We start from the raw sequence: 24,825 nt of genomic DNA on the forward strand, positions 1-24,825 counted from the left end.
TCTTGCTCTAAGAATGTTCCTCTTGCAGTTTTAAATGTAGGTCGCCTTCGCTAAACATAACATAAAGAGACTGCAACGTTGCGAGTCATAATTTTTTTTTTTACTTAACGAATCTAAAGGTACCAATAGCTGGAAGCGCAACTGTGTGCACTGGAAATAAAAATGTATTGCCTTTTGAATCAAAAGCATTCAGCCTTATTAAGAAAGAAATTATATATTATACTGAAAATACAACGTATCAGTCAAATACAAAATAAATAAATACAACTGCACTTCGGATGCAATTTATGCAGCCTAAATAGAAAAGAACGTGTTTTTTTTTTTAGATGGACTTCTATTTTCTTTAATATTTGAGCAATCAAACAAATGCACTAAATACATCTTGTTCGTGCATCATTTGTATTAAGTTTCTTCCCTTATAAATGCAATAAAATTGTGCAAATAAGAAAATGAAATTCAAGAGTGTGTCAAATCCTGTTGTTTTGAATTTACAATCATCCGCCTTCGGTTCCCACCTTATGGCAAGGTCGTCATCGATCAACGACATTCGCCGGAATATGCTTTTGCTTATCGTACCTTTACACATATTCTTGGCTGTCAAATCATGATAAAACCAAAGTTAGCTTTTATAACTATAAAACAAATACAACTATCCAATCTTAAAATCCAGAGTTTGTATACAACAAAGACCATGATGAAAAAATTCTGCATTAAATGCGCCGTGCGTATGTGACCCTATTCAAATTATTATAGTCATACCTTTTTATTTTATGCTTTTGCGATTACCAATATAGTTTTATTCCCTGGTTAATATACATATTTATATATTGTAGTTTATTACATGTCCTACATTTAAATAAATTTAATAATAAACGCAAACTTGCCCTAACGCAACGCCTACATCTTAATCTTTGTTTCTTTCGACACATCCTTAGTGTTTTTCATCCAGTCGAATTATTTAAAAAAGTGAATGAACATTTGATTTCATTTTCAATAGAATATCTTTAAACAGGACTATTTCAATAGTTATAAAGTCAAATCCAAAAACAAGGAATGGATATACATACAAATGTTGCTGGTTACAAATGTGGAAGTCATATTTCAAAATTTCACATTTTAAAAAAATTCGTAATAAGCAAATATACGGCAATATCAAACCAGAAATTGTTAGTTATTTGCTTAAACGAATCCAAAGTTTTTGGATTTAATGGCCATCAGCATTTTACTACGTAAAATTGATTTGCTGGAATAAAGAGGGATATACAGCCGAGATATACAAGTATTTGCAGTAGGAAGATGAGAGTCATCAGCAGGTCGTATGGTAACAGACGGTAGGGGCTGAAATCCTTCCTCCGAAGCTGGCAAGGCTGGCGACCCTGTCCAAAAATATACCTAAAATAGGAACGTAATGATACATCAATAAAAAAAAACATATAGAAATAATACTTACTAAATCCTGGCGCTCCAGCGTATTCATTTTTTCGACAATACTCCAAAACCATCTTTTAAATTTGAGAAGTTTGTCAGGTCCCTCACTTGATTCGTCATTAAAAGTCGTATAGGAAATCAGTGTGGAAACATTGATATCACCGACACCATTCAAGAGCAAACGTAAATCTTCAGCGGTCAGGCTGTTCATGCAGTTGTCTGGCAATACGTCAAAAATACCGTCTTTCAAAGCCTGTAAATATATATACATGTGTGAGCCAGAGCCAGAATTTAATAGCATTTATAATCATTACCTCCAGAGCCTTTTCTTGTGATTTTATAAGTCTATATTCAGTATAACGCCTTATGTATTCGAATATGTTAGCTGATGTTACGGGAACGTCGCGTCCGCCTGGGATCAATTCGCGGTTGCCACATCCTTCCTCTTTCATCAAATCAATCCTTTAGTGGGAAAAAATATATATTTATTTACTTCTATTGTAAACATCTAATTGAATGTGCACACTTACACAAAGCTCAGCTCCATTCGGTTGATGATTTCTTCACCTTCTTTTGTTTGAGCATTTTGTATGATTTGTCTAAACGATTCATACAACGCAGGATCAAAAAAGGCTAAATCATGAAATTTGATTTTTCTACCAAGCATGTACTTCAATACGTGTCTTTGGAGGAACAGCGGTAGCAATTCGTTTTGCAAGAGGCAGAGTCCAATTAGTCTAACGAAAAAAATCAAGAAGCATTAAGAATCTGTGTTTTGTTAATCTTTCGCAAATAAATCTGGCCTTACCTGCCAATGTTTCTAAATGCGTTGATACGTTCAAAAGACGCAAGCCCTTGTCGTGGAGTATAAAAGCCACGTTTACCCGGAGAGTAAAATAATGGCTCATTATCATCATCAATAGGTTCAGCAAGTGCCGCTGATGGCAATTTTTTTTGTTGATTTTGCACGTTTATCTCAGACTTTTGCTTAAAATTAATTATTTCAACTGCCTCATTAACTTTTTGTCTCAGCGTTTCATCCGAGGACAATACAGACAGAAGTTGAGGAGTGGGTATTTCCAGAAGCATGCCGGTTATCTTCGAAGCGTGCGATGAGTTAATTGAGTGAATCTGGGAGAAATATAAATTTATTTATTTCTAGCTTGGAATATATACGATATAAAGTTTTACTCACTTTGGGGTAGAGGCGCTCTCCAAGCTGTTGAAGGTGGACAGACAAATGGTCGTTTGACGTTTCTGTAGCAGAAATATCTATATTGACGTTAAATTCAAATGTTAATTATATTTCAGATGCAAATCTGTATTCGTTTATTCCATACCTGCATTGGTAGTTGGGGTGTACGGTCTTGCGTCGGCATTTAATGCTTTTCGCTCCCGAGCCGTACGCCATAATATTTTGCTGCCTGTTCCACGTCTCTGTAATGTGGGCGGATCGCGACTTGAGCCGGACACGGTTCTACTGCGCAGTATACTCGAGAATGGTACACCGTACTTACTATGAGTACCGCCCGCCTGCACTGAATCCAAATTAGGCATTTTTGCACTTGCCAACAACGCTTCCGAAATGGAAGTATAAAAACTGCGCGCCACGCCCGACCCTTCCCCTGGTTCGTCTTTAAATGTCACCTTTACTCTGTTGAATGTAATGGGCGGCTGAGCTCGACGATTTTGTGTGCCGAATTGAGCATTTAATTCCTTAAAGGTTTGGATTATTAAACTCTCTCGGTTCCGCTCAAGCTTGCAAAGAACCAAGTCCCGCTGTTGTCCGTTTCGAAGCTTTTCCATATGCCGTCTAAAGCGCATTTCCTTAACAGGAAAGCCTCTCAGTTCTGGCAATACAGATCCATGTTCCATACCAACGTCATCCATAAAAACACGTCCAAAAAGATCAAGAGCCAGTTTCCAACGACTCAGCAAAAAATTCCACGACGGCAGTTCTGAAGAACTACTTTTGTAGAACAAAGAGCCACGAACCGGAAATACTACTGACTGGGATGATGTCTTTTCGCGACTATAATCGCACGTATGGTGCGATGCATGTGATGTGCTGGCAGATGCATTTTTGCATTCGGGCAAGCTACTGTCGTTTGATTCTAATTTAAAACTGGATGCGCCAGCTCGTACAATAACGCTACGAACTGCAGATAAAGAACTCTGTAAAGATTCTGATAGGGAGTTCTCTAATGTGGTCAAGTCATCCCTAGTACCAATTCGTAGTATGCTTTTGTTTGGTGCAATGATCACTTCTGGCCGAGTTGTAATTAAGGTATCCGACTTTCTACTAGTTCCTGGCGTATCATCAATCATTTGTACATCAACTGCATCTGCATGGTCTTCAATGTAGTGATTACCTATTTAAAAAAAATAAACGTAAATTTTTATATTAATGTCTTATTAATATCGCTTTTTTTTTTATTAATTTATCGGAGCAAAGTCTAGCTCAAATATTTAAGATCTATAAATGTGAAGAATATCAGCATAACTTTTTTGTTATAGTCCAATTCCACTATAACAACAGTATGTGGGATTGTTGTTATAGTGTTCATTTATCCAATAATATGAACACATGTTTTTATAGGAAAAACTATGTTCGTATATCATAGATATAGTTATTCGCATTATGTGTAATGCAACCCGAGAATTAGCATAAACAGTCAATTAAAAATTAATGGTTAGTGCAAAAGTCTAGATTGTCAAGAAACTGCTCAATTCTACCAAAATCTTAGATACAAAGCAATCATCTCTTTGTTCATATAACTTTAAAATAAATGTGCCCACATATAATGAAATTTGTGCATTGAGAATAATTAAAGTGGGTTAGTCAATAGTATAAAAGTTCAACAAATGAAATATAAACTATTTACCTTCAACGCCCTTATGTAATTTTGAATCGTCTAAGCACTGTTTCTTCTTTAGTTGAACGTAAATATTGGAATCAGCGGCGTCTTCGTCTTTATATGTGCTGCTGTCTTCTTTCGCTTCGAGTGCATCTGCATTAATTTCCTGCTCCGGCATATGCTGGCTTACACCAATCTCATTTTCAATTTTCATAAAATTGGAGAATCCTAACCTTGTGGGAGGTTGGTCAATAGATCCCTGATGGGACATTTTTCTTTTGGCGGTGTTGTTTTTCACAGTAGGAACAACATGCAACGGAAGATTCGCAAAGAGGTCCTGTCGCTTTGAATTTGGCTGCAGTAGGTGCGGTTTGTCCGCCAGTGGCATGGCCATATCAAGGGGTAAATCAAACCCTTCCGGTGCCGAGCAACCCAAACTCAAAGTTGAATCAGACCGAGCAAAGAATGTATACTTTCGCATGTTAACATTGGGCGAAGAGTTGGCAGAATATTGCCTATCGATATTAGACTCCTCAATGTTGCTTAACTCGTCGTCTGTATCATCGTTTTCGATGCAGTTCGATAAATTGTTAACACGTCCAGCAATAGAATCGTTCCTATCGTAGAAGCTAGAGTCGTTGCGCATGTAGTAAACGAATGCATCCAGCACGTATGCCATGTGGCGCAACGCAGTTATATCTAATACTGGCAGCGCATCCCTATGCTCCGATGTGTGAGCGCGCATTAAAGAAAGACAATATGTGAAGAAATCCCTTCTAGAACTTGAACCTAATAATTAAACAAGATCAATATAATGCACCACACATATGTTAAATTTGGTTTTACCGATAACATTAACTCCCACACTTGAAGAAGTCGAAGTTGACGTTTGGCTTGTTGTAGCCTGTGCACTCAGGTTTAGAGGATGCAACGGGTGATTAGGGTCAGTGTAGTTCGTCAAATAGGCACCAAATTTCAGCTGCGCCTCTGTTCCGTCCATTACAGTAAACATCCAGTCCCATGTTGGTTTCAAGCGTTTCTCAACAAATGCCTTTTACAATATCCAAACAATAAAAGTGATTAAGAAATAATCGTGGGCAGTCAATCATTTTAGATACTTACTTGAACTGCAACGGCTTCCTCAATGGGTATTTTCAATGAAGTTTCAATATCATTGGTCACATTGTATGACATAATAGCTAAGAGCTCGGATATTTGGCGAATCGTAATGCCAAAAGCTCGGCCTAAATTGCTAGCGGTGGTTGCCATTGTGTGAGACTCGGCGGATGTTGTATTTACTGCAGTGTTGGCTGGAACAGCAGATCGACGCAATGCCATTGGGTCAATGAAAACTAAATTGGAACCAGTTGGAACACGAACAGACGATCGAGCATTATCGCGGCTTCTGATTGCCCATTGCATTGTTTGTGGAGTGAGATCATTGCGTGAGTTAGGGTTGATATTGCGGCGCTCGAGTTGCTGATCGTTGAAACTAAATTCATCAGACTGATCATCTGATTCGCCATCTTCGGACCCATCTTCCTCCTGAGCGGAAGAATCTCCAGATTCATCCTCCAGAAAGAGAACTCCAATATCTAAAAAATATAATTTGTTGATTTGTATAATTTAATTGTACGCAACACAAAGCTGATTTGTAGATTTCATTTATATTAACATAAATTTCCCCCATATGGTTGGGAGCATTTGTGTTTGTAAATGCAACTTTTAATTGCAAACAAATATATAAATGTATATATGTTTATTGAAAGAATCCACGAATAGAGGTTTCTCTCTTGCGATAAAAAATTCGTGATTCAGAAAACAAATTCTAAAAACTAAAGTATGAAGAATGTTGTGGCAGAGATGATTTAAAGTATAATTCATTGTCACCTGGACAAAATCAATCAAACGTATAGCAAGGAACCTTTTGTAAATGACCGTAAATAAATAAAATATATTATTAAAAAATGTAAATGTTGGCCAACACGTCAACCGCCTAAAATTGTGATAGTTTACGGATATTATTGCTCTCGGCTTCAAAACTTCAACATTGGTTAAAATCAGATAATTATACCGAATAAGTATCAAAGATATTTTCAAGTAATAAAACCATCACCTTGACGAATAAAGTTATTCTCGCATGTGTATTAAAGCAAATAATTAGAAAATTGTGATTTACCTGTTTCTGAACCGACAGTTGCACCTGTTTGAACGTTTCTTTGTGCATCTTGATTGCTCTGGTTATCGTCCGAGTCCGACTCGGTTTCAGCGTCGTTAAAAGTGAAATCGTTGTCACTTTCGTCATCCTGCATGCCCTCTTCATTTCGCTGGCTCTCAATCATGTCTTCGTCATGACTACTTAAGTTTGATTCTCGATTGGGAATCTCTTCCGATTCGGAAGGATCTCTAAGAGCTAAAATTACATGGAGAATTAAAGACATATTGTTTTGTTAATAAGAATATACTTACTGTCCATTGCAACAACATCATAGTTTTGTTGTACATTGAAGCTAGTGCTTTGAACATTAATAGCATCATGCACTACAATCTGCTCGGCTGCTGACTCAACATTGGAAGGTGTCAGCGGCTCAACGCTGAACAAGTCATCAGAATTCTACAAAATTCAAGGAGTTATATTATAGCTAGGTAGTACGAGTTCAATGTAAAAGCAACTTACATCCAAATTAGATGAAGACATTGTAAACGGAGCTGTTGGTCGCACTACGCCGAGCCTAACTGGTGCAATGAGGGCCTCAGAGACCTCGCACAGCTCTTCAATCGAAATTTTGTGCAACGTTTGAAAAACCTTAACACAACTTTGCACGTATTTGTTGCATGATGTGTGACTTTTGCGCTTATCGGGATTTGGTTGTTTCTCCAAATTGAAAATAACAAACACACGAGCTACAGACCGCACGAAACGTCGCGCAACCTCCTCGGCCTCTTTGCATCGATCAACAACAAGAAAGTTTTGCAACTCGCGCACCAGTGTCAGCAATAGAGTATCCAAATGATCGCTTGTACATTTCACTATCAAGCTATGTGTAAACTTGTCGATCAGTGTCGAGCCATGCTGGGATTGCATAAAAACGTTAAAGCTTTCAGAGTTTCCTCCGTCCCCAGGATTTCCATGTACGTTTGCATTAGCTTCATTTCTTTCTGCACCGCTCATTATCATTGAACGCACCGCTTGCCAATCAATTAAAAGGCGCTCAAGCGCTTTTCTAGCAAATTTGGGTGGCTCAAGATCGTGGTCGGGCATATCGCTATCGATGTCTAAAGATGACGGTTTTCGATTGGTAATAACTGTATTGCTTCCATTGGCGCTTCCCGTATTATTACTCACATTCCGAACCCTTACACTAAAGCGGTATTGCCTTTGCTCCACTATCTGACGGCCCACAGTCTGTATGAGGAATAGCAATATGGATTCACCTTTTGAGTTGAATTTTGTAACCAGATCAGTGCTCGAAACAAGTTTACAGAGTAACGCAAAACGCTTGGTAAGATTTCCGGCAATCAGAGCCTTACATTTACATTTCTCCCAGCAGTCGCAGTAAGCTGTTGGTGCAGTCCGTTTCAGTTTGCAGTCGTGCCCCTTGTGGCAAACTCGTGCACATTCGGTGCAGCAGCAGAGTGAGCCAGTTAAGCCGCAAGTTTTACACTCAAAAATATTTTGGTTTATATGATCGGCGCCTGTCCAAGTGAACGAGCAAGTGTCGTTGAAGCAGATAACATGCAAAGGCGATTGGTCAGCTGGCGAGCCACTCGGGAATATCATTGCTTCTTTAAGGTGTGTGTCTTGATCAGAAACACTGAGTATAGTGCTCAGTAGTATAATACCAGCCTCATAAGCGCGGCACGAAACGGCCAGCATGAATGCGGTCTGACCCTGAGCATCCTTGGCGCTAAGCATCTGGAAAAGATAAGGGCGCATCGCAGCGCTGGCACACATATGTTGAAGAATGAGGATGGCGTGTTCACGTCGTTGTGTTAGGTCGAATGTATAATTTGGTGTTCCCATTTTGCTATTTGAAACACCTATGTTTTGGGACGACGATGGTAGTACTTTAGAAACATCTTCATCGGTTATATCCGCATTTTGAGCTCCGCTAGCACTAAGATTGCTAGCCGCCGCTCCCGATTCCAATGACCATGGCAATGGCATATATGCGTGATCTTCGCCTGCACTCGTCGTCGGTGGCTGACTATTTTGCTCTGTTGATTGCTCAGTGTTAATGAGTCGATGCATCATGTCCCGAAGACTAATTCGATTTTCCCTGGTCAATGTTGCAGACGTTGACGATGATGAACTGACGCCGGCCGTTACTGTCGAAAAACTAGAGTTCTCGCTGAAGCTGCTCCCATTGCCAGCAAATGCGCTGCCGCCATATGACAAACCCGGTCCAGTTCGTGGCAATGAAACCCCTGACGCAACTGGTTTTTTCTCCGCGGTACTGCTGCTCAACTCCGGTGAGTGCTGTGAATCCTTGTTGGATGTTGGGGCACACATTATAACACAGGCATGGAATATGTTTCGGTTACCATCGCAGCGCTCTTCAACAACGGAAACAGTGTCTTTGCGGTCTTCTTTTTCAAGACGCATCAGCAGAGCAATGCAGTTTTTCACATCACAACGCAGAATATGTGGCATTAGCTTCTGGGTTTCAAAAAGCAGGGCAGTCATGCATACCTTTGACTTAAGATTGATGCAAGATGCTGCGGGCGGCAGCGATATTGTGGCCATTGTAACTGATTTAACCGGAGGCAAATCGAACCACTGCGGGTCTTTTATGGAGCCAATACAGTCCTTAGCCAGTGGATAAAGAGCTCCATTGCCATCCCGAAGCACAATTGTACTGCTATTCCCACTGCAATCATTGTTGCAGGCCATTGTTATGTTGTTAGAGGATGCACCAATAAATGACGCACAGTCTGTGGGAAATTGACAGTTTTGTTCCTGCTTGCTGTTGTACAAGTTGTAAAGGCTGTAATGTATTTTCCCAAACACTTTTTTAATCACATGAATGCCACGCGTATCTACCGCTATTGTTAAAAGCTGAGCGTTTGCGTTTGCCGGATCAGCGCCAATATTTATTTTCTTGGGCTGCTTTTGTAGCCAATCTGGTCCACGCGACGAGACGGCTGTGCGAAAGACTTGGACATCTTCGCGTCGCAATAGACGGCATTGTTGCCAGTCATCCTCTTTTCCTTCATCTTTAGTGCCCAATCCGGTGACGCCGCTGACACAACTTAATGGCGGAAATCGGACTGCAACATAGTCTCCGTCGACTTTAAGAACTTTTCCGATCGGTCCCACTTTGTCCTCTACGAAGACAACATCCTTAAGCTGCCACAGTTCCTCATCTTTTCTACCCTCCTGACAATTGTTACTATCATCTTTAGTTGTCATTCTTTTAGTACGCTTATGAGAAGTAACACTGCCGGTATCACTGCAAGTACTGGACGCAGGAGAAGGTGGTGGTGGCATATCGATGCGATCTGTCGATTCTTTACTGGTCGAACTAATTTGTCCACTCTTGGTTGAACTTGTGGCTTGTACAGGTGTTGTCTTGGAGATATCCTTATCTGTAATATTGGTAAGGGTATTCGAAATTGTTCCCGTAGCTTGGCATTTATCTGAAACTGAAGATGTCCCGATATTTAAGATTTTCATACGACAAACATCCGAGAAATCCCACACTGAGTTTAAAAGCTGTCCAACTTTGGGTACACCATTGGTACAGGTAAACCCGATTGATCCAGTTTGGAAAATCGGACACTTCTTCATTATAACTTGTGATCCAACGTTAATGTCTGCCACAACCATTTTAAAAGGTTTTTTGGTTTTTGTTCGAAACTTATCCCACAAATAGCGGCGTTGATCGAATGGTAGAACACCCCACCAATAGATATTGTTATTATCAGTTCTAACAGCTGTGTATAAAGAGCAAACATGTATTGTTGCGATTGGGTCGATGTTAAACTCATTGAAAGCTGTAGCGGTATGCTCCAATTTAACTCCGAGGTATCCCAGTTGTTCATCCATCCAAGTGGCAACACGATTTGACTCAGTTACAATAGAGCATCTAATAAAATTTGCTGATATTAGCTCTACTTTTTCTGCTATGTTGAGTGCCAAGGTCTTCGGATGATAAACATTGTCCGTCTAAATCGAAAATTATAAATTTAAAGTAAAATTAACATATTTTGATGATATCTTTTATATATAGCAAGTTGGATATAGTGCAAATATATATTCAACTATTGAAGATATAATTGTAGTTTTCAGATGTGTTCGCTCGAACGACAATTACTGAAGTTGAAATAATAACCATTGAAATTAGAAAACATACATATCAATACAAATTTTTAAATATTATATACATAATTAAGCAAAGACAGCATTAAGCTTTTTTATTACCAATTAATAGAAGTAAAAGCTGTATAAGCCACCTTTATTATCACTCGTTGTCGAATTGACATAAACCTAAGTATCTTTTCAACTGATAAACATTTGTCAATCAAATAAAGCGGCTAAGTTTAAATTTGAAATTGAATTTCACGAGAAAACTTGAAAAATAGTTTCATCTTTTTGATGCAGGCATATCCTATGCTTGACTAGGAACCTTACATAAGATATCGGTCGAAAAATGAGTTTGGAATGAAAAACTTGTTTGTTTACAATAAAGTCCGCATCAAACTCACTAGTTAGAAATTAACAAGTTGCTAATATTTGGACAAATGATTAACATGGATTTCAGATTTCGTCTCTCAGACAACAGTTCTTTCTTGTTTTTATACAACTTATAGATCATATGATAGCTAATGCTCTTTAAGTCTTTTCAGTAAATCCTTACATACAAAATAAATATTTAAGTGTAAGTTTAATCAAAATGGATTTTCATTTGGATTTTTTTTTCAAAGAATAAGCCATACTTTAAGCATCTCTGTTCCCCCTATTATTATCGAAGGCAAAACCTACTCACATCGGATTTGAAGGGTTCCAGGTCAGACCAACGCCACTGATGCAATTCCCCATTTTCTGAGAGCGCAATAAATTCGGAATACAATGCTCCAATAGTCTTAAAACGTGTTGAAACTTTGTCAGGCCATGGTTGCAGTTCTTCTGATATCCATATCGGCGATGGCATTGTAGAGGGTTCTTTTTTTTTGGAATCTAAGAAATTGATTTTGGTAATATAAATTTATATCCAAGTCACTTTTGGTTTTTCTTTTTACCAGTATCCTTATCCCACGTATAATCGTCTTTACTAATCCATCGTCGTGGGCCATAATACTGACGATCACGCCATCGACTGAAAGCTTCGCGATCAGCATTAGCAGACGATATTTGAGCAGAAAGGCTGCCACTGCCTGCTATTACACCGCTAGAAGATGTTGATGCCCGATTGGATTGATTACTATCTGCAGTTGAGCCTGCGTTGCTCCGTTCACTACGAATTCGATCGAAAAGAAGACTAAGAGAGAAAAATACTTTTGTTAGTTTTGTTTGTATATTGTTATATAAAAAATTGGCGGTGACACAAAAATCACTTTCGCTCAAATTTCAGTTCAGTTGCAATTACAATTCTATAAGCCAATGAGCCTGTGAATTGAGTATGTTCACCACTCAAACAAATTATTATAAAAATAAAAAAAAACATATTAATGCAGTTTGTGTAATTTCCGATTAATCAAAATCAAAATAATTAAGCTCTTCACATGTTTTAGTTAATAAATTACCATTAGTCGTTAGACAATCTTTATATTTTCACTCAAATTTAGTTTACTCAGTTTTTAAATGAATATTTTTCCACTAAGGTTGCCAAGTGACTTGTTAAATTAAATTAAAATTATAGTGCCTTGCAAATTTAACTATTTATTTTATTTTTTATTATTTTATTTTGAAGCTTTGTGGATACGCATTCAAAGTTAAATAGCTGACATGTTTAAATTTTGTGTGCTTGCCGAAAACGCTAGTGATTCTTGTTTCAGAAAAACATGCAAACAAATATATGGAATGTAAAAATTGTATTATTGAAAAAACTTACTTCCTTATGCTCGAATAATTACTAAATATTTCTTCCGAAAAAAGTCCGTCTGATGGATCAATGATGACACTATTGTTGTCACCCGAAAAACCATTGTCCAATAATGAAATTAGGTCTTCAGGAACATAATTATCGCCTCCCTCTTCTGTATCTTCGGCCTCTTCGTCATCACGTGAAAGCAAATTGTTTACAGCTAAATTCACATCAAGATTTGTGCGCTGTAATTTAAGGTTTTGTAAGTGCGGAAATTAGTCTGCAATAGATAAATGCATTAAATTGTATACCTGAAGCTCCCTAATAATGAGATTTCTGCTCTTTCCTTGTAGTACGACTTCTGCTTGAGATATAAGTTCTTCAGGCACATATGTGGCTGGCACTGTTACTAGGGGTCGGTTCGATGTACTGCCTCCAATTATTACACCTGTACTTCTTGATCCAGATCCTTGTCCACTTGAGCTTGTTCTCCCTGTTGCACGAAGCAGTCGTGCCCGAGAACGAGGCATTGCCCGTGATGATGTTGGTGCCTTCGGAGCATTAGTTGCCGATACTCCACCAGATGGGGCACTTTAAACCAAGCATAATCATTAACACGAACGAAGAAATGTGCAGTTTGCTTATAACCATACCACTTATTGTCCGATTTAGTCAAATCAAGCTTTTCGGAATTGATTGAGAAGGCGACCCGAAACGCTTTCCCGTCTTCCAAAAGAACTCCTATATGATTAGGTCCAATTACCACTTCCCTTACTGGAATTTTCAATTGCTCAAAGATCCTATGAGTACCGGAACCGAAGCGGTTTACTTTATCCGTGACTTCTCGTATTCTAAATTGGAAATTCAGAATATATTTGAAAATCATAGAGAAAAAAAAAAAACATAATAACAAATAGCATTCTCGTCTATTACATGCACATGCACACATGGAATACATTTTTAATCAAAATACAACATTTTAAAATTGTAATACAAAGGAAGTTAAAATATGCGCAATGACAATTATACAATATACATAAATATCAAAATATGTATATGGCTGTCTTGGATGATGTATAGCTACTTAAACTTCTTAAAAGTAGTTGATCTGATTATGGATTTATTTAAAACTTTGGATAATTTCTAATTTGTAAATTCAAGTAATTAAATTATGGGAACTCAGAGCAAGTAAACAAAAACACGTTGCTACATTTGCATATATATCTTTATTTATAAATATATACATAAGCCCATCAGGTATAGGGTGCCCATTGAGTTTTATAACAGTTGAAACTCGCTTAAGGGTGGTTAGATTGAAAATACACAAGTCCTGCATAGGGGCAATTGTCTACCTACAAGCAAAGTGTGTATGTTGAGTGCCGAAATGCTATGAATGTATGCACCATTCACACATGTGCGCATTTACACACACACACACACACACATGCATACGTGTTCAATAAATTTAGAATGTTATATTCACAAATAAGTACGTTATGGCATTCTCCTATATTTATCAGACCATTAAATGCACACATGTATATTCAATCGTTATACATACATATGCTCATTTTTAGATAAAAATTTATTACTGCTACATATGATACGTACATACGTGCACAGCAATGCAAGTTCAGTTCAATCCGAAAATGATGTACCAATGAACACTCACTCACACACATTTAAGTATGTATTATATGCATTTGTTTTATTGCTAGGCATGAATATATTATTGAGTTAAGATTTTGCGTATATATGTATGTAAATAAATGCTTAAGTGTATATCGGTCTGTACCTGTATATATGTATATGCATGTATGAAACATGTGCAGATGATCAATACTACATGTACATAAGTATGTACATATTCAAGAATGCGTATATTTTCATATTTTCTCTGACAATTCTTACCTTTCAATGAATTGTTCATCAGTTCCGGGAAGCGGTTGTAGCACGAATTGCATAGAAACCATTGTTAATTTCTTTGACTATATTAAATATGACTCGCTCTCAATTTTCATTTCAGCACAGAAAATGTAATACAAAATATAGATGACACAAATTCTTGAGATTACATCAAAGTTCGATTATGATTTATCGAAACATTGTAGAATTTCATATTCTCGACATTCATGATATCTGCAAGAAGAAAATTTGTCACAAATATAGAAGTACATAAACCACTTTGGAATTATAGAATGAAACATGACAAATTATTTAAAAAATTTCAACACTATTCGTTTTAGAATCAGTTTCCAAAATCAGTTTTAACTCTTGAGATATTTTTAGAGCCAAAAATAGGCAGAATGTGCCTAAATAACCATACACACTTGATTTGTATAATCAAATTACATTGTACTCATTAAAACAATGCACCCTTTTTCTGTTCATTTATTTGTGACAATCTTACAAATTTTATATAATAATTTATTAATTATTATTTGTTTATTCATATATAAAGGAGAAGCAAAACATCTAGCGTGTGATCGAAAATGATATATGTGTTTTTCCAGTTCCGAACAGTCCGCATCATTTCCGCATCCCCTACAAATGTTCCTTATTCATTTTGTAGCAGCCAATATTTTTCCGATAAATTTGGTACAGAACTAAATATTTGACATTCACTGCTTAAATGTAAATAGGAACCGAATGAGTATATTTATTGTTAGACTTAAAAATAAGTTGCCGGGGGGCGTATGAAAGGATTGTGCTAAGAAATGAATTTTTTTGTAGATAACTTGGTTCTCTTGAGTATCAAATAGTTAAGATTTTGTCCTATAAACTAATATTGGTTTATATACACTTATTATGATAATCTTTGAAAGGAAGGGAAAAGAAAATGGGCTTTACTCAGCCTGGAAATGATCAATTGCAAGACAAATTTTTAACTTGCGAAGGCTCTGAACGGCAACGAAAGAATTGCTATTACTTTTTTCTCTACCGTCGAAGTCACCCGCAATTATAAAATGTCTCCTCCGTAAAAGCCTAGACCAGAAATATACATGTATGTGGTGTGCACGATCTACCACGATCAGCGATCGACTTATGTGTCTAACTATTCTCCTATTGACAGTCATGAGAATTTAGTTAACACTTAATGTTAAATTTAATCTTTTCAATGTTTATTTTCAAAATTATAATTTGTTATCATAACCTTTGGAGTTTTGATACCATTCAATACGCTTGATAAAATAAAAGCTTCACTTCCATTTCTGTCGAGAATACTCCTGCCGCTGTACTGCATTGCATCTCTGACTCGTTGGCTTGGGATACTCACCGGTCTATTCACAGGATATTGAAGACTAAGAAATCACCTATATAAACTGGGTATTTATAGAAGCGAACTGTGCCGGCTTTGTGAAAGCGAGGAAGAGTCAAAGCACATCCTAGCAGCTTGTGTCGCCTTGGCTAGGAAAATATGTAGTATCCTAGGGATGCATGTTTTGACTTCAAAAGACATTGAAGCTATAGGGTCAGAACGGGCACGATAGATGTAGCAGATCACATATCCCAGCAATAATAAAATGAATTGTATACCTAGTTTTTGTTTGCGCTTCCCAAATGATAGTTTTGGCTTCTTTCAAGCTACAATTTTTACTTCTTAGTCACAAACCTTCGTTTCACTCTGAACTCAATTAAAATGGCTTGTATGATATATTGATGCTGTGCAAAAGTATGTTACAGTATGTTATATCTTGAATGCATTTTTATGAGCGTGCCCACCTACAGACTTAAAATTTCGACTAAGTTTTCGTATACCTGACGCATTTCAAGTTTATTTCATTTTATAGATATGCGACAGGTGTAGCACACACTCATCAGAAAAATTTGCAACTAGCGGAACGAATGGGATTCTTTCAATGATGTAAGACACTGAAGAAAATATAAATATAATATAGATAATACATTTTATTACTATCTGATATATTATACATTTTTTAATTTTTAGTGTTTTTTTTTAAATTTTTTTTTATAGTTTTTTGTTAAATAAAAACGGACACTTTGACAGTACGAAACTGTTATATCGATGACTCTTACACGTTACTTCCTGGCAGTTTGTATAAGCTCGCGATTTCGAGACTTGGGAAATTTGACTACAAAACGCGAAGATTTTGAAATATACAGGAATATCTAGTACGGTCAGAAATTAAAGATAAAATTAAAAAAAAACTTGTCAATTTTTTTAAATTCTTGCTTGATAAGTTGTTTGAACTAACTGCACGCAACAGTCGACCGTTCACCTTCAATAGCCAAGCAAGTTGTTGTCTGTATTTTCTGATCATTTATAAAATTGGGTTATAATGAAAGTATCATTACAATGCTTGTGTTGCTTTTGCTTGTGCACTCTTTCAGGGCTGTATTCTGAAACAAACCATTTCATATGCATCAAAGAAAATTCATTAGCTAACACATAAACTTTCTTCGTTATGAAAGATCAGTTATCTGTGTCACGCCGGAGATTACACACCCTTGTAGACTGATGTTAAACTGCCGACATCTAAAGTTTAGTCAGCAATTCAAAATATGTCTCGTACGTTTTAGGAAATTTCTATGCATATGTTACTTATTTCACGACAGTCTTTGCACTGAATATTCAACATTTGTGTGCATAGTCATAAAGCATCTGAAAGGCCCATCTTGATCCCATAACTTAAAGCTTTTGACCAATTGATCCAATTGCACAACTACAAAATCGTAATGAATTAGATTGTGAACTTTAGAACTGCTAACTAGTTCAAATATTCTATAACTAAGCCAATATTTGTGTTTCAAAGCTTTCAATGCTACGAGAGTTATTTGACTGTTTTGTTTATTCAAGCTTTCCCCTTTTTTCCTGGGGATAGATAAAAAAAACTTTATTTAACTTTTCAAATAAATTTAATCCTCTTGCTGCTTAGTAACACTCGTGTCCCTTCAACATAAAATCTCAAAACTCTACTTCTGAGGTGTGATATATATTTGCAGTGATATCAAATACTTATCATTTCAAGCCGGTCTGGCAAACAAAATTTCATCTAAATCGGCTCACCCGCTAAAGTACAGATGAAAGAGCTTGATCGATACCGATTTTAAAGAAATATCGAATCGATAGCGATGAATATTGTCCTCACATTGTCGATATTATCTAAATATATCGATTTATCAATGTGTTTCTTACATCCCTGCTCTTCTCTGCTCGAACGTACCAAAATATAATTAAATTTGGGGAATATTAGATAAAATGGAAACAAATGAAGACCTTACAGATGCTAAACTATTGCTTGTGACAGCTAACGTCGGAAGTTTGTTTGAAGATGTATGTACTTTTTATTTAATTGTATGCATACTTATTGATTCTTATATACATATTTGTGTCCTAATGCAAGTATGTATGCATGTATGTATGTGCATACCAATGTTTGTATTGAAGTAAATAAGTTTGAATGTAAATCGTTCCATAAACCACCTCGCTGCGCAGCCAGAAAGACTTCTTACAATATGGCTCGAGGAGTTCATAGCCAAAGTAACGGAAATCAGTCCAAGATTTTTGGCCTTACATCTTCAAGAGGTGGGCGGAAAGACGTACGAGAATTCAATGGATAACGTAAAAGAGTTTATCCGATGCTTATGTGAGGCCATGTCGAAGACTGAATTTATTTACGTTCGTATTTATATGGACGAAGATTTTAAGTCAGCGGAACATTTTACTGTGAGTAGCTTGGCTTTTGTTCTCTCTAGAATGTATTCTATCTCACGTTGTCCCATAGGCTCTTGGCAACATTTACTTTGGCCACAAGGATTTATGTTCCTTGAGAATTTGGAATTTTCAATCTCATGAATGGGAGGATAAACTGGACGAAGGCAAACACATATATTCTGGCAATATTGAATCAGTTCCAACCAAGGAGAAATCAAAATTTCCTCAACATTTTTTCCCGGAAGTAAGTTTTTTTTATTACTAATAATATAATGAAGATATTCCACAAAACCTAACATGTTTTTTAGTTATACAATATTAATAATAATAATTAGTTGCAGATTAGAGGAAGTTTCCCAAATAATTTATGCGTAATACAAAATGGCAATATACATAAATAATTGGAATATAATTCAACTTAAATGTCGCCGTCGGCCCATTTTTTACACACAGTAATTTTAGTGTGTGTTGAACCAAAACCGCAACAACAATCAATTACCTGAATTTTGTGGGCACCAGCATGACACACTTCATTCCTTTGCTTGCTATCGCAGCTGCATAAATTCTCTGTACTCAGAAATCTTCATATGTGTGTGCGAAACCAGCAGTAACCGCTTTCTAGCAACGTTGTCAATTTTCACTGTTGCTGTTCGGTTTTGGTTTTGAATGCTTTGCGGTTTGATTTTCGTTTTTCAGATTTGCAATGCTTTGCAAATATGTGTGTGTGTATATGTGCAGCTGGAAAGTGATACCCTTAAGTAATATGTACATACTTTATTGGGTCGGAGAAATCACAAAACTCTCTGTATGTATATATATGTAATCAAAGTAAAGGATTTTATTTCACTCATAATCGTATTTTTTTCTATTTTATATTTTAATTTAGATTTTTGAGTTTATTTCGACTGTCAATAATTTATATTCATTCAAGTTCCGAGTTAAGGCTGTTAGAGGCAGCCCTACACAATGTGCAATTCTTTGCACATCTATAAAAATTAAAATTAAAGCACTAAGCATTCAAAACTTAAAGACAGGCAACTTTCACCTCGCTCTCGTCCACGGAGCACAGAGAAAGTAGAGATATTTCAGACTGGGATCGCAATGATTTCTTATGCATTCACTTTTTAGAAAATGTGACGACTGCATGTGTTTTATGCTTAGTGACTCGAGCAACTATATGACAAGTTATTCATATATATAATTTTAGTCTAAAAGCCTATATGCAGGAGATTATATTTTAACCCATTCATGCGTACCCCAATTATCTGAATTTTCCCATCTTACCTGAAATTTAACTTAATTTCACGAAGTTGGTCTGCAAAACCCATTTATCGTATAAGATTTCCGAATTGTTTTGTGAAATGATAATATAAACTGCTAAATGCAGTAATATGCACAGTGTATAACCTAGGTATTAATATTTTGTTTATAATTAAACGAACGATGCTAATCCAAATGCGTATGTAGCTTATTGCACATAAAAATATATTATATACTTCATCCTAGTGTAAATGGTCTCGGAAAGGGTTTATGCGATCACGATGGGAAATTAATGGAACTGCCATTGATTTAGTGAATATACACCTTTTTCATGATGCATCCAATTTGGCAGCATGTGAGGATTTTCCTTCTGTATACTGCAAAACAAGGAGAAGAGCTCTAGTACATACGATTGAAAGGTAATTCATACATGTTTTTACTCTTTATACTGACAAAAACTACTCGATATTGAACACACCACTTCAAACTATTTATTTTTTAATTGGTCAAAAAATATATTTGCCTATGATTGAGGTTGTTTACTAGCAATATACCTTCAAACTTAGGTACTCTAGTCTTAAAATGGAGTAAGTATCAGGTGTATATATTTTAAGAGGTTGGTTGGATAGGTCTTCGAATTTTTTCTATCGATCTTTGAAGGAGATTAGTAGTAATATACCTTAAATAATTGGTTAGCGGGGTGGCTGGGGCAACCAATCATTAACATAAACGTCAACAACGCCTCTCGCTATAACTCATAATGTTTTTCTAATTCACATTGTTCACAAATAAATTATATCATTGGAAATTCAAAGTAAACGAAGACAACAACACTTTTCATCTACATTACATGAAAATTATCCCTGCGAGATAGCTGAATTTGTAAATAATCAATTAGCGTAGGGCCCCAGAATTACATTCTAAATGTAAGTTGTAAAATATTTGACAGTGGTTGCTCGCAAAAAAATTAAAGATAAACTTAAGTAAAAATCTTATATATTCTTGTTGGTTTTCCTATTTGTATTTTAATCACTAATAATTAGGTTCCATCTGGATGAAGAAAATAGATCCGTCCCATTTTTTTTATTTGGAGATTTTAACTTCAGATGTGACACTGCAGGTGTTGTAAAGGTATTAATTCATATATATTACTTTATTTGTATATGGAAATAATATTTATTTCTGTAAATAGGAATTAACTACAAATTTAACTGCTCATCGCGTCCAAAGTATTAAGAATGAGAGCACTAAAATGAATTATCGCAACTCGGATGGCAACAATATACTTACTGTAGGCAAAAAAGAATTTAGTCACGCCGATCATCAACTTAAATTTAAAGAGCATTGGGTAATATTTTATTATACGTAAGCAAATCTTTTTCAATTACTTTATTGCTCTTGTAGTTAAAGGAATTTGACAGAGAATTGGAACCTCTTTCGGGAATTTTGGTTGAATATCCCATAACTTTTATTCCATCATATCCCTTTGAAGAAGATCCAGAAATGCCTACCGATTATATGTCAACAAGATGTCCGTCATGGTGCGATCGAATTTTAATGGATCTGCAAGTCAAAGACATAATCGAAAGGGATGAATGGAAATATGATATGATTGGAGAATCTGTGTGCATGGGTGATCATAAGGTAAGAACTATTTAATAGTTACATTGCAAAATATACAACATATAGTCAGGAAATTTAAAATACGAACTTTAAAGTAGATTACAATTTCGCAATTTGGTGAGTCTACCTTAAAAACAATGGGAATTATTTATTTTATATCTTGAAATCGGAAGTGGACGTGTTCATCAAAACTTTTATTGATGACTAGTAATTGCCTTCTACTTTTGGCGACTATTTCCTACGTTTAGGGGCGAGGTTGGGTGTGTGAATATTATATAGACCGGATTTAACATGCCGACAACTACATTTTAGTCCAGATTATCGGAATTTTTTTTACGTTCCAAACCAATTTTATTAATGTTTTCTGCTTCACGACTGGCATTGAACTGGAATACTGTGCACTTGTATAGTAATTTTGTATTAAAAGATTTTGTTTAGCTCCGAAAGAGGTAAGAATATGAGTGTATTACTAGATTCATACTTTCATAGCTTTATAACTGGATTTCTGCTTATATACATTGACAGCAGAATAAAATGTTGGGTCGGATACATTCCCTTCTATGCGTTGAAAATTTAAAGCAAAATTGAAATAGCCTTTAAAAGGCTAAAAACAGTCTATCGTTTTAATAGAAAGAACGAAAGGTATTATGACATAATAATGACTTTGTTATAGTCGAACTCAAGAAGACTTGAAAATTTAAATCAAATACTATCAGTTTTATCAGTGCCTAATATTTTTTTCTTGCATTAGCATTAAATTTATACTTACCACTAAAATCGAAACGACAGATAAACATAAAGTTTCCATTTGGTAGTAAAATTAGTGGTAGTGGAAATCGGAAATTAGAGTACAGTATCAGAACCGTATTACATTCGACACTGTTCTACTAAAAATCATTTCTAATACAAATAGTAAATAAAAAGTTTAAAATGGGTATAAGCTTTTAGACTTGCCTATATATATATAAACTTATTATGTGTATATATAAATTCAGTTGATCTAATATGTTTTCTTCTCTTCTTGTCATGTAGCCCATTTACTTAACTGTTCGTCTAAAGCCAAACAAAGGTACTTATAGATCATGTGATTGCAGCTGTAAAAATAGACATGCTAAAAAAAGCAACGATTTAACATCACCTGTTCCATACAAATCTTGTCCCTATTTAAACAAAATATATAAAACAATACTTAAAGAAGGTAAAGGTGAAAAGCAAGAAGTAATATCGCAAGACTGTCCCTTAGAATTTGTTAGAGGCAACTTAACTGAATTTGGAAAAACCTCTGCATTAGCCTTTGAAGATGTCGACAATGTAAAACAATTTTCATCAGATTACCCAAGCATTAGCATCAATATAATTGACTCAGATAATGTGTATGTTTGCATGTGTAGCCCGGTATGTAACGTTGAGTCCAGTGAAATTGACTGTGCAACAAAAAGTCCCATTTGTCCAGTGTGCCGTAATATAATGAAAAAGCAACCTGTAGAGCATCCATACAGGATATTACCAAATAGTGTTATACTATCAGAAAATATAATCGTAAACCGAATCGATACACATCATCTTAATACTTATATTGAAAACTCACACGTGGACCCCTATACGCCAGAAAGCAATGAGTCTCATTCACCATATCCTGAGCTTAGAAGCACATCCACAACTACCTCAAGCAATAGTCACAAAATCGAGCTATGTATGGATAATATTAATGACGATCATAAGAAGCAACACTCTGAGCAAAATGGAAGCGACGACTTGCGTTCTTCGCAGTCGGTCCATGCAATCGCAGAGAAACAATCAAAAGCCACGGTTACGCCTCTACAGCTAAAGTCTCGATTAGAAGACCTTCAAAGAATATCAATGCATACCACGAAAAGGGATGTTATTACTGATAGAAAGGGCGATAATAATAGTGTTGATGTTATGTGCTCCCCAAAAACGTTTTCAAACAGTCAAAATCGCAATCCTAGTATTTTTTCTATGTGTTGTAGTATTCAATAATTTAAGTTTATTATGCCTATTGTAAATGAGTATTTTAAAGTCTGTTTATTTTACTAAAATTTTACATACATATTTCTTAAATATTTATAATTTTTAAATATTGTTGCTATAATTTTTGTAATATTTTTTAAGTGAATGTATAATTGTGTTATTTATTTAGTGAACAGAAAAAAATAATAACAAAAATTCCTTTCGACACATTTAAACTCAAAATAACATATACCAACATTAAGTTTATCTATGTATTAGTATTTCATGCTAACAAATAGAACAATGATCCTAAAGTCACTTAAGCAAATTCTACAAACACAAAGCCAAAAATTGTCGTCTCTCTTATGCATCCCACCCATGCACAAGAAGGAACCAACGGAGACTTTATTAGGATTTGCATACAATTAAAATTATTTGAGGAATAATCAAAATTAAGAAAGATCAGATATCTTTGGTATGTTAAAGATTACACAACCCTTGCAACCCGAATTTCTTGCAAAAGTTGAAAGTGCGTTACTTCAAGATCAGTAAAAAAATGTTTGAAAACTTGAAAGTTTTATAAGGCAAGAAATTAATTTTTGACCATTGAACTCAATGGGAGATTAACATGATATTATTTGTTTAGACATTAATTCTGTCGAAGATGTCCCTTTCAATGATTTACGCATTTAATTAAAAAAATATGACAATTCCTGCAAATATAAAAATGTCAACTTAATTTTACACCAAAGATAAATCAAGTAGCAGCCATATTTTACTTAATCTATATGTATAATTATATATGGATATGTACTTGTGAATGTAAAAATGTACATGTATTTGTAAACGTATATTTATATGGATAATATGTTGCAAAACAGTCAAATCTGTTAAGCACAATTTTTGAAAATTATCTACTTGTTGGTTGATATCACAAAATTGAATAACTATAATTACCTATCCAGGAAATACATATTATAATTGGGATGTAGACAAGTGATATTTGGCCCCTGGTTAAACATAAATGTATCTTCCAATTGTCCATGTACATATACACATACATATTTATATTTACAAGATTAGATAAATAGCTTAGAAAATTGTTAAAAACATAATTTCAATTTGTTATATTAGGTGTTTCATGAAAGAGCTAATGTAATTACATTTTTAAAAACACATATTTCGTTAAATTTTTATTTGTATATTTTATTATTTATAATAATAATCATTGTTAATAATAAAAGTTAGTTAATGTTAACTTTTCTATTTTTTTTATTTATTTTCTTAAGACGCTTTGAATAATATTTTTTGTTTCAGATTACTTTTGTTTAACATTTTTATCAATAAGGTATATAGACTGAACATATATTTTATATTGTTATTATAGGACCGGATAACTCACACTTAGAAAAAACACTAAATTCATTAAAGAGTTTAATGAATCAAACCTTGGTGAGTGAAAGTCTCTGGATGGAACAATCGAATGTAGATGCTCCTAGTTCGATTTCCAACTCTCATTATGTTGCGGTAAAATCAATATCTTCGATCAATAATGAGCCTGGCGAAGATAATTGTCTTGGTAAGCTAGAAACAAATGGAACAGTGCTGCTAAAAGAGACAACCGTTTAGAAGGTCCACTCAAAATGTTGTCTGAGAATAATACCAAATGGAATTTACAATCCGTATCCCAAGTATTATACTTATTATATATCGTTGAAATAAATGTTAAATGAATATAAATTACTGTAACTTCAAATGTGCATAAATACAACTATCGTTTTACCAATGTCCAGAGTTTAGGTAGTGGTTAAATTACAAAAAATAAATATATATCTGCTCGGAAAAGAGACAGTAATTCCATCAAAGTTTTTATATGATAAGCGAACTATCAGTTAAAAGTATTTAATTGACTATCACTGCAGTTGGATGTCGGTTTAAGCTGAGAAGCTTAATCGTGTGTATACATACATATATATGTCGT

General features: G+C 35.3%; 2 protein-coding genes across 4 annotated transcripts; one reads left to right on the top strand and one right to left on the bottom strand.

The window, feature by feature from the left end:
- Positions 1-774: 774 nt before the first annotated feature.
- LOC6569925 (E3 ubiquitin-protein ligase hyd) lies at positions 775-14,391 on the bottom strand. The gene is made up of 19 exons (XM_001996161.2): positions 14,225-14,391; positions 12,967-13,164; positions 12,625-12,904; positions 12,341-12,558; positions 11,529-11,767; positions 11,276-11,466; positions 6,964-10,455; positions 6,756-6,900; positions 6,466-6,699; positions 5,409-5,881; positions 5,133-5,337; positions 4,314-5,075; positions 2,769-3,800; positions 2,624-2,700; positions 2,237-2,559; positions 1,959-2,165; positions 1,743-1,890; positions 1,451-1,681; positions 775-1,392 (listed from the first exon to the last, which is right to left on the bottom strand). Exons 1-19 carry the CDS (start codon positions 14,284-14,286, stop codon positions 1,180-1,182), a joined length of 8,730 nt encoding a protein of 2,909 aa, XP_001996197.1. The 5' UTR covers positions 14,287-14,391; the 3' UTR covers positions 775-1,179.
- A 3,101-nt stretch (positions 14,392-17,492) lies between these two features.
- LOC116806021 (inositol polyphosphate-5-phosphatase A) lies at positions 17,493-24,649 on the top strand. 3 transcript variants are annotated; one of them, XM_032741764.2, is made up of 9 exons: positions 17,496-17,609; positions 17,772-18,002; positions 18,061-18,234; positions 19,497-19,669; positions 20,294-20,381; positions 20,443-20,598; positions 20,655-20,894; positions 21,906-21,942; positions 24,232-24,649. In XM_032741764.2, exons 1-9 carry the CDS (start codon positions 17,535-17,537, stop codon positions 24,471-24,473), a joined length of 1,416 nt encoding a protein of 471 aa, XP_032597655.1. In that variant the 5' UTR covers positions 17,496-17,534; the 3' UTR covers positions 24,474-24,649. The 3 variants fall into 3 exon arrangements, with proteins under 3 accessions (XP_032597654.1, XP_032597657.1, XP_032597655.1); XM_032741763.1 differs by lacking the exon at positions 24,232-24,649 and having other exon boundaries at positions 17,493-17,609; positions 21,906-22,913; XM_032741766.2 differs by lacking the exon at positions 21,906-21,942 and having other exon boundaries at positions 17,495-17,609; positions 24,232-24,327.
- The last annotated feature ends 176 nt before the right edge of the window (positions 24,650-24,825 follow it).

Source organism: Drosophila grimshawi, unplaced genomic scaffold (assembly GCF_018153295.1).
Source record: "Drosophila grimshawi isolate 15287-2541.00 unplaced genomic scaffold, ASM1815329v1 contig_1148, whole genome shotgun sequence".
NCBI lineage: Eukaryota > Metazoa > Arthropoda > Insecta > Diptera > Drosophilidae > Drosophila > Drosophila grimshawi.

What these genes read in the sequence shown, in the direction of transcription:
- LOC6569925 (XM_001996161.2), bottom strand. Translation starts at nt 14,286, where the DNA reads ATGGTTTCTATGCAATTCGTGCTACAACCGCTTCCCGGAACTGATGAA. An exon ending in TGATGTTGTTGCAATGGACA is followed by an intron (nt 6,700 to 6,755) that starts GTAAGTATATTC and finishes ATGTAATTTTAG; the next exon opens with CTCTTAGAGATCCTTCCGAA. An exon ending in GCATTTAGAAACATTGGCAG is followed by an intron (nt 2,166 to 2,236) that starts GTAAGGCCAGAT and finishes TTTTTTCGTTAG; the next exon opens with ACTAATTGGACTCTGCCTCT.
- LOC116806021 (XM_032741763.1), top strand. Translation starts at nt 17,535, where the DNA reads ATGGAAACAAATGAAGACCTTACAGATGCTAAACTATTGCTTGTGACA. An exon ending in TCGGAAGTTTGTTTGAAGAT is followed by an intron (nt 17,610 to 17,771) that starts GTATGTACTTTT and finishes CTCGCTGCGCAG; the next exon opens with CCAGAAAGACTTCTTACAAT. An exon ending in TTAAATTTAAAGAGCATTGG is followed by an intron (nt 20,599 to 20,654) that starts GTAATATTTTAT and finishes TTGCTCTTGTAG; the next exon opens with TTAAAGGAATTTGACAGAGA.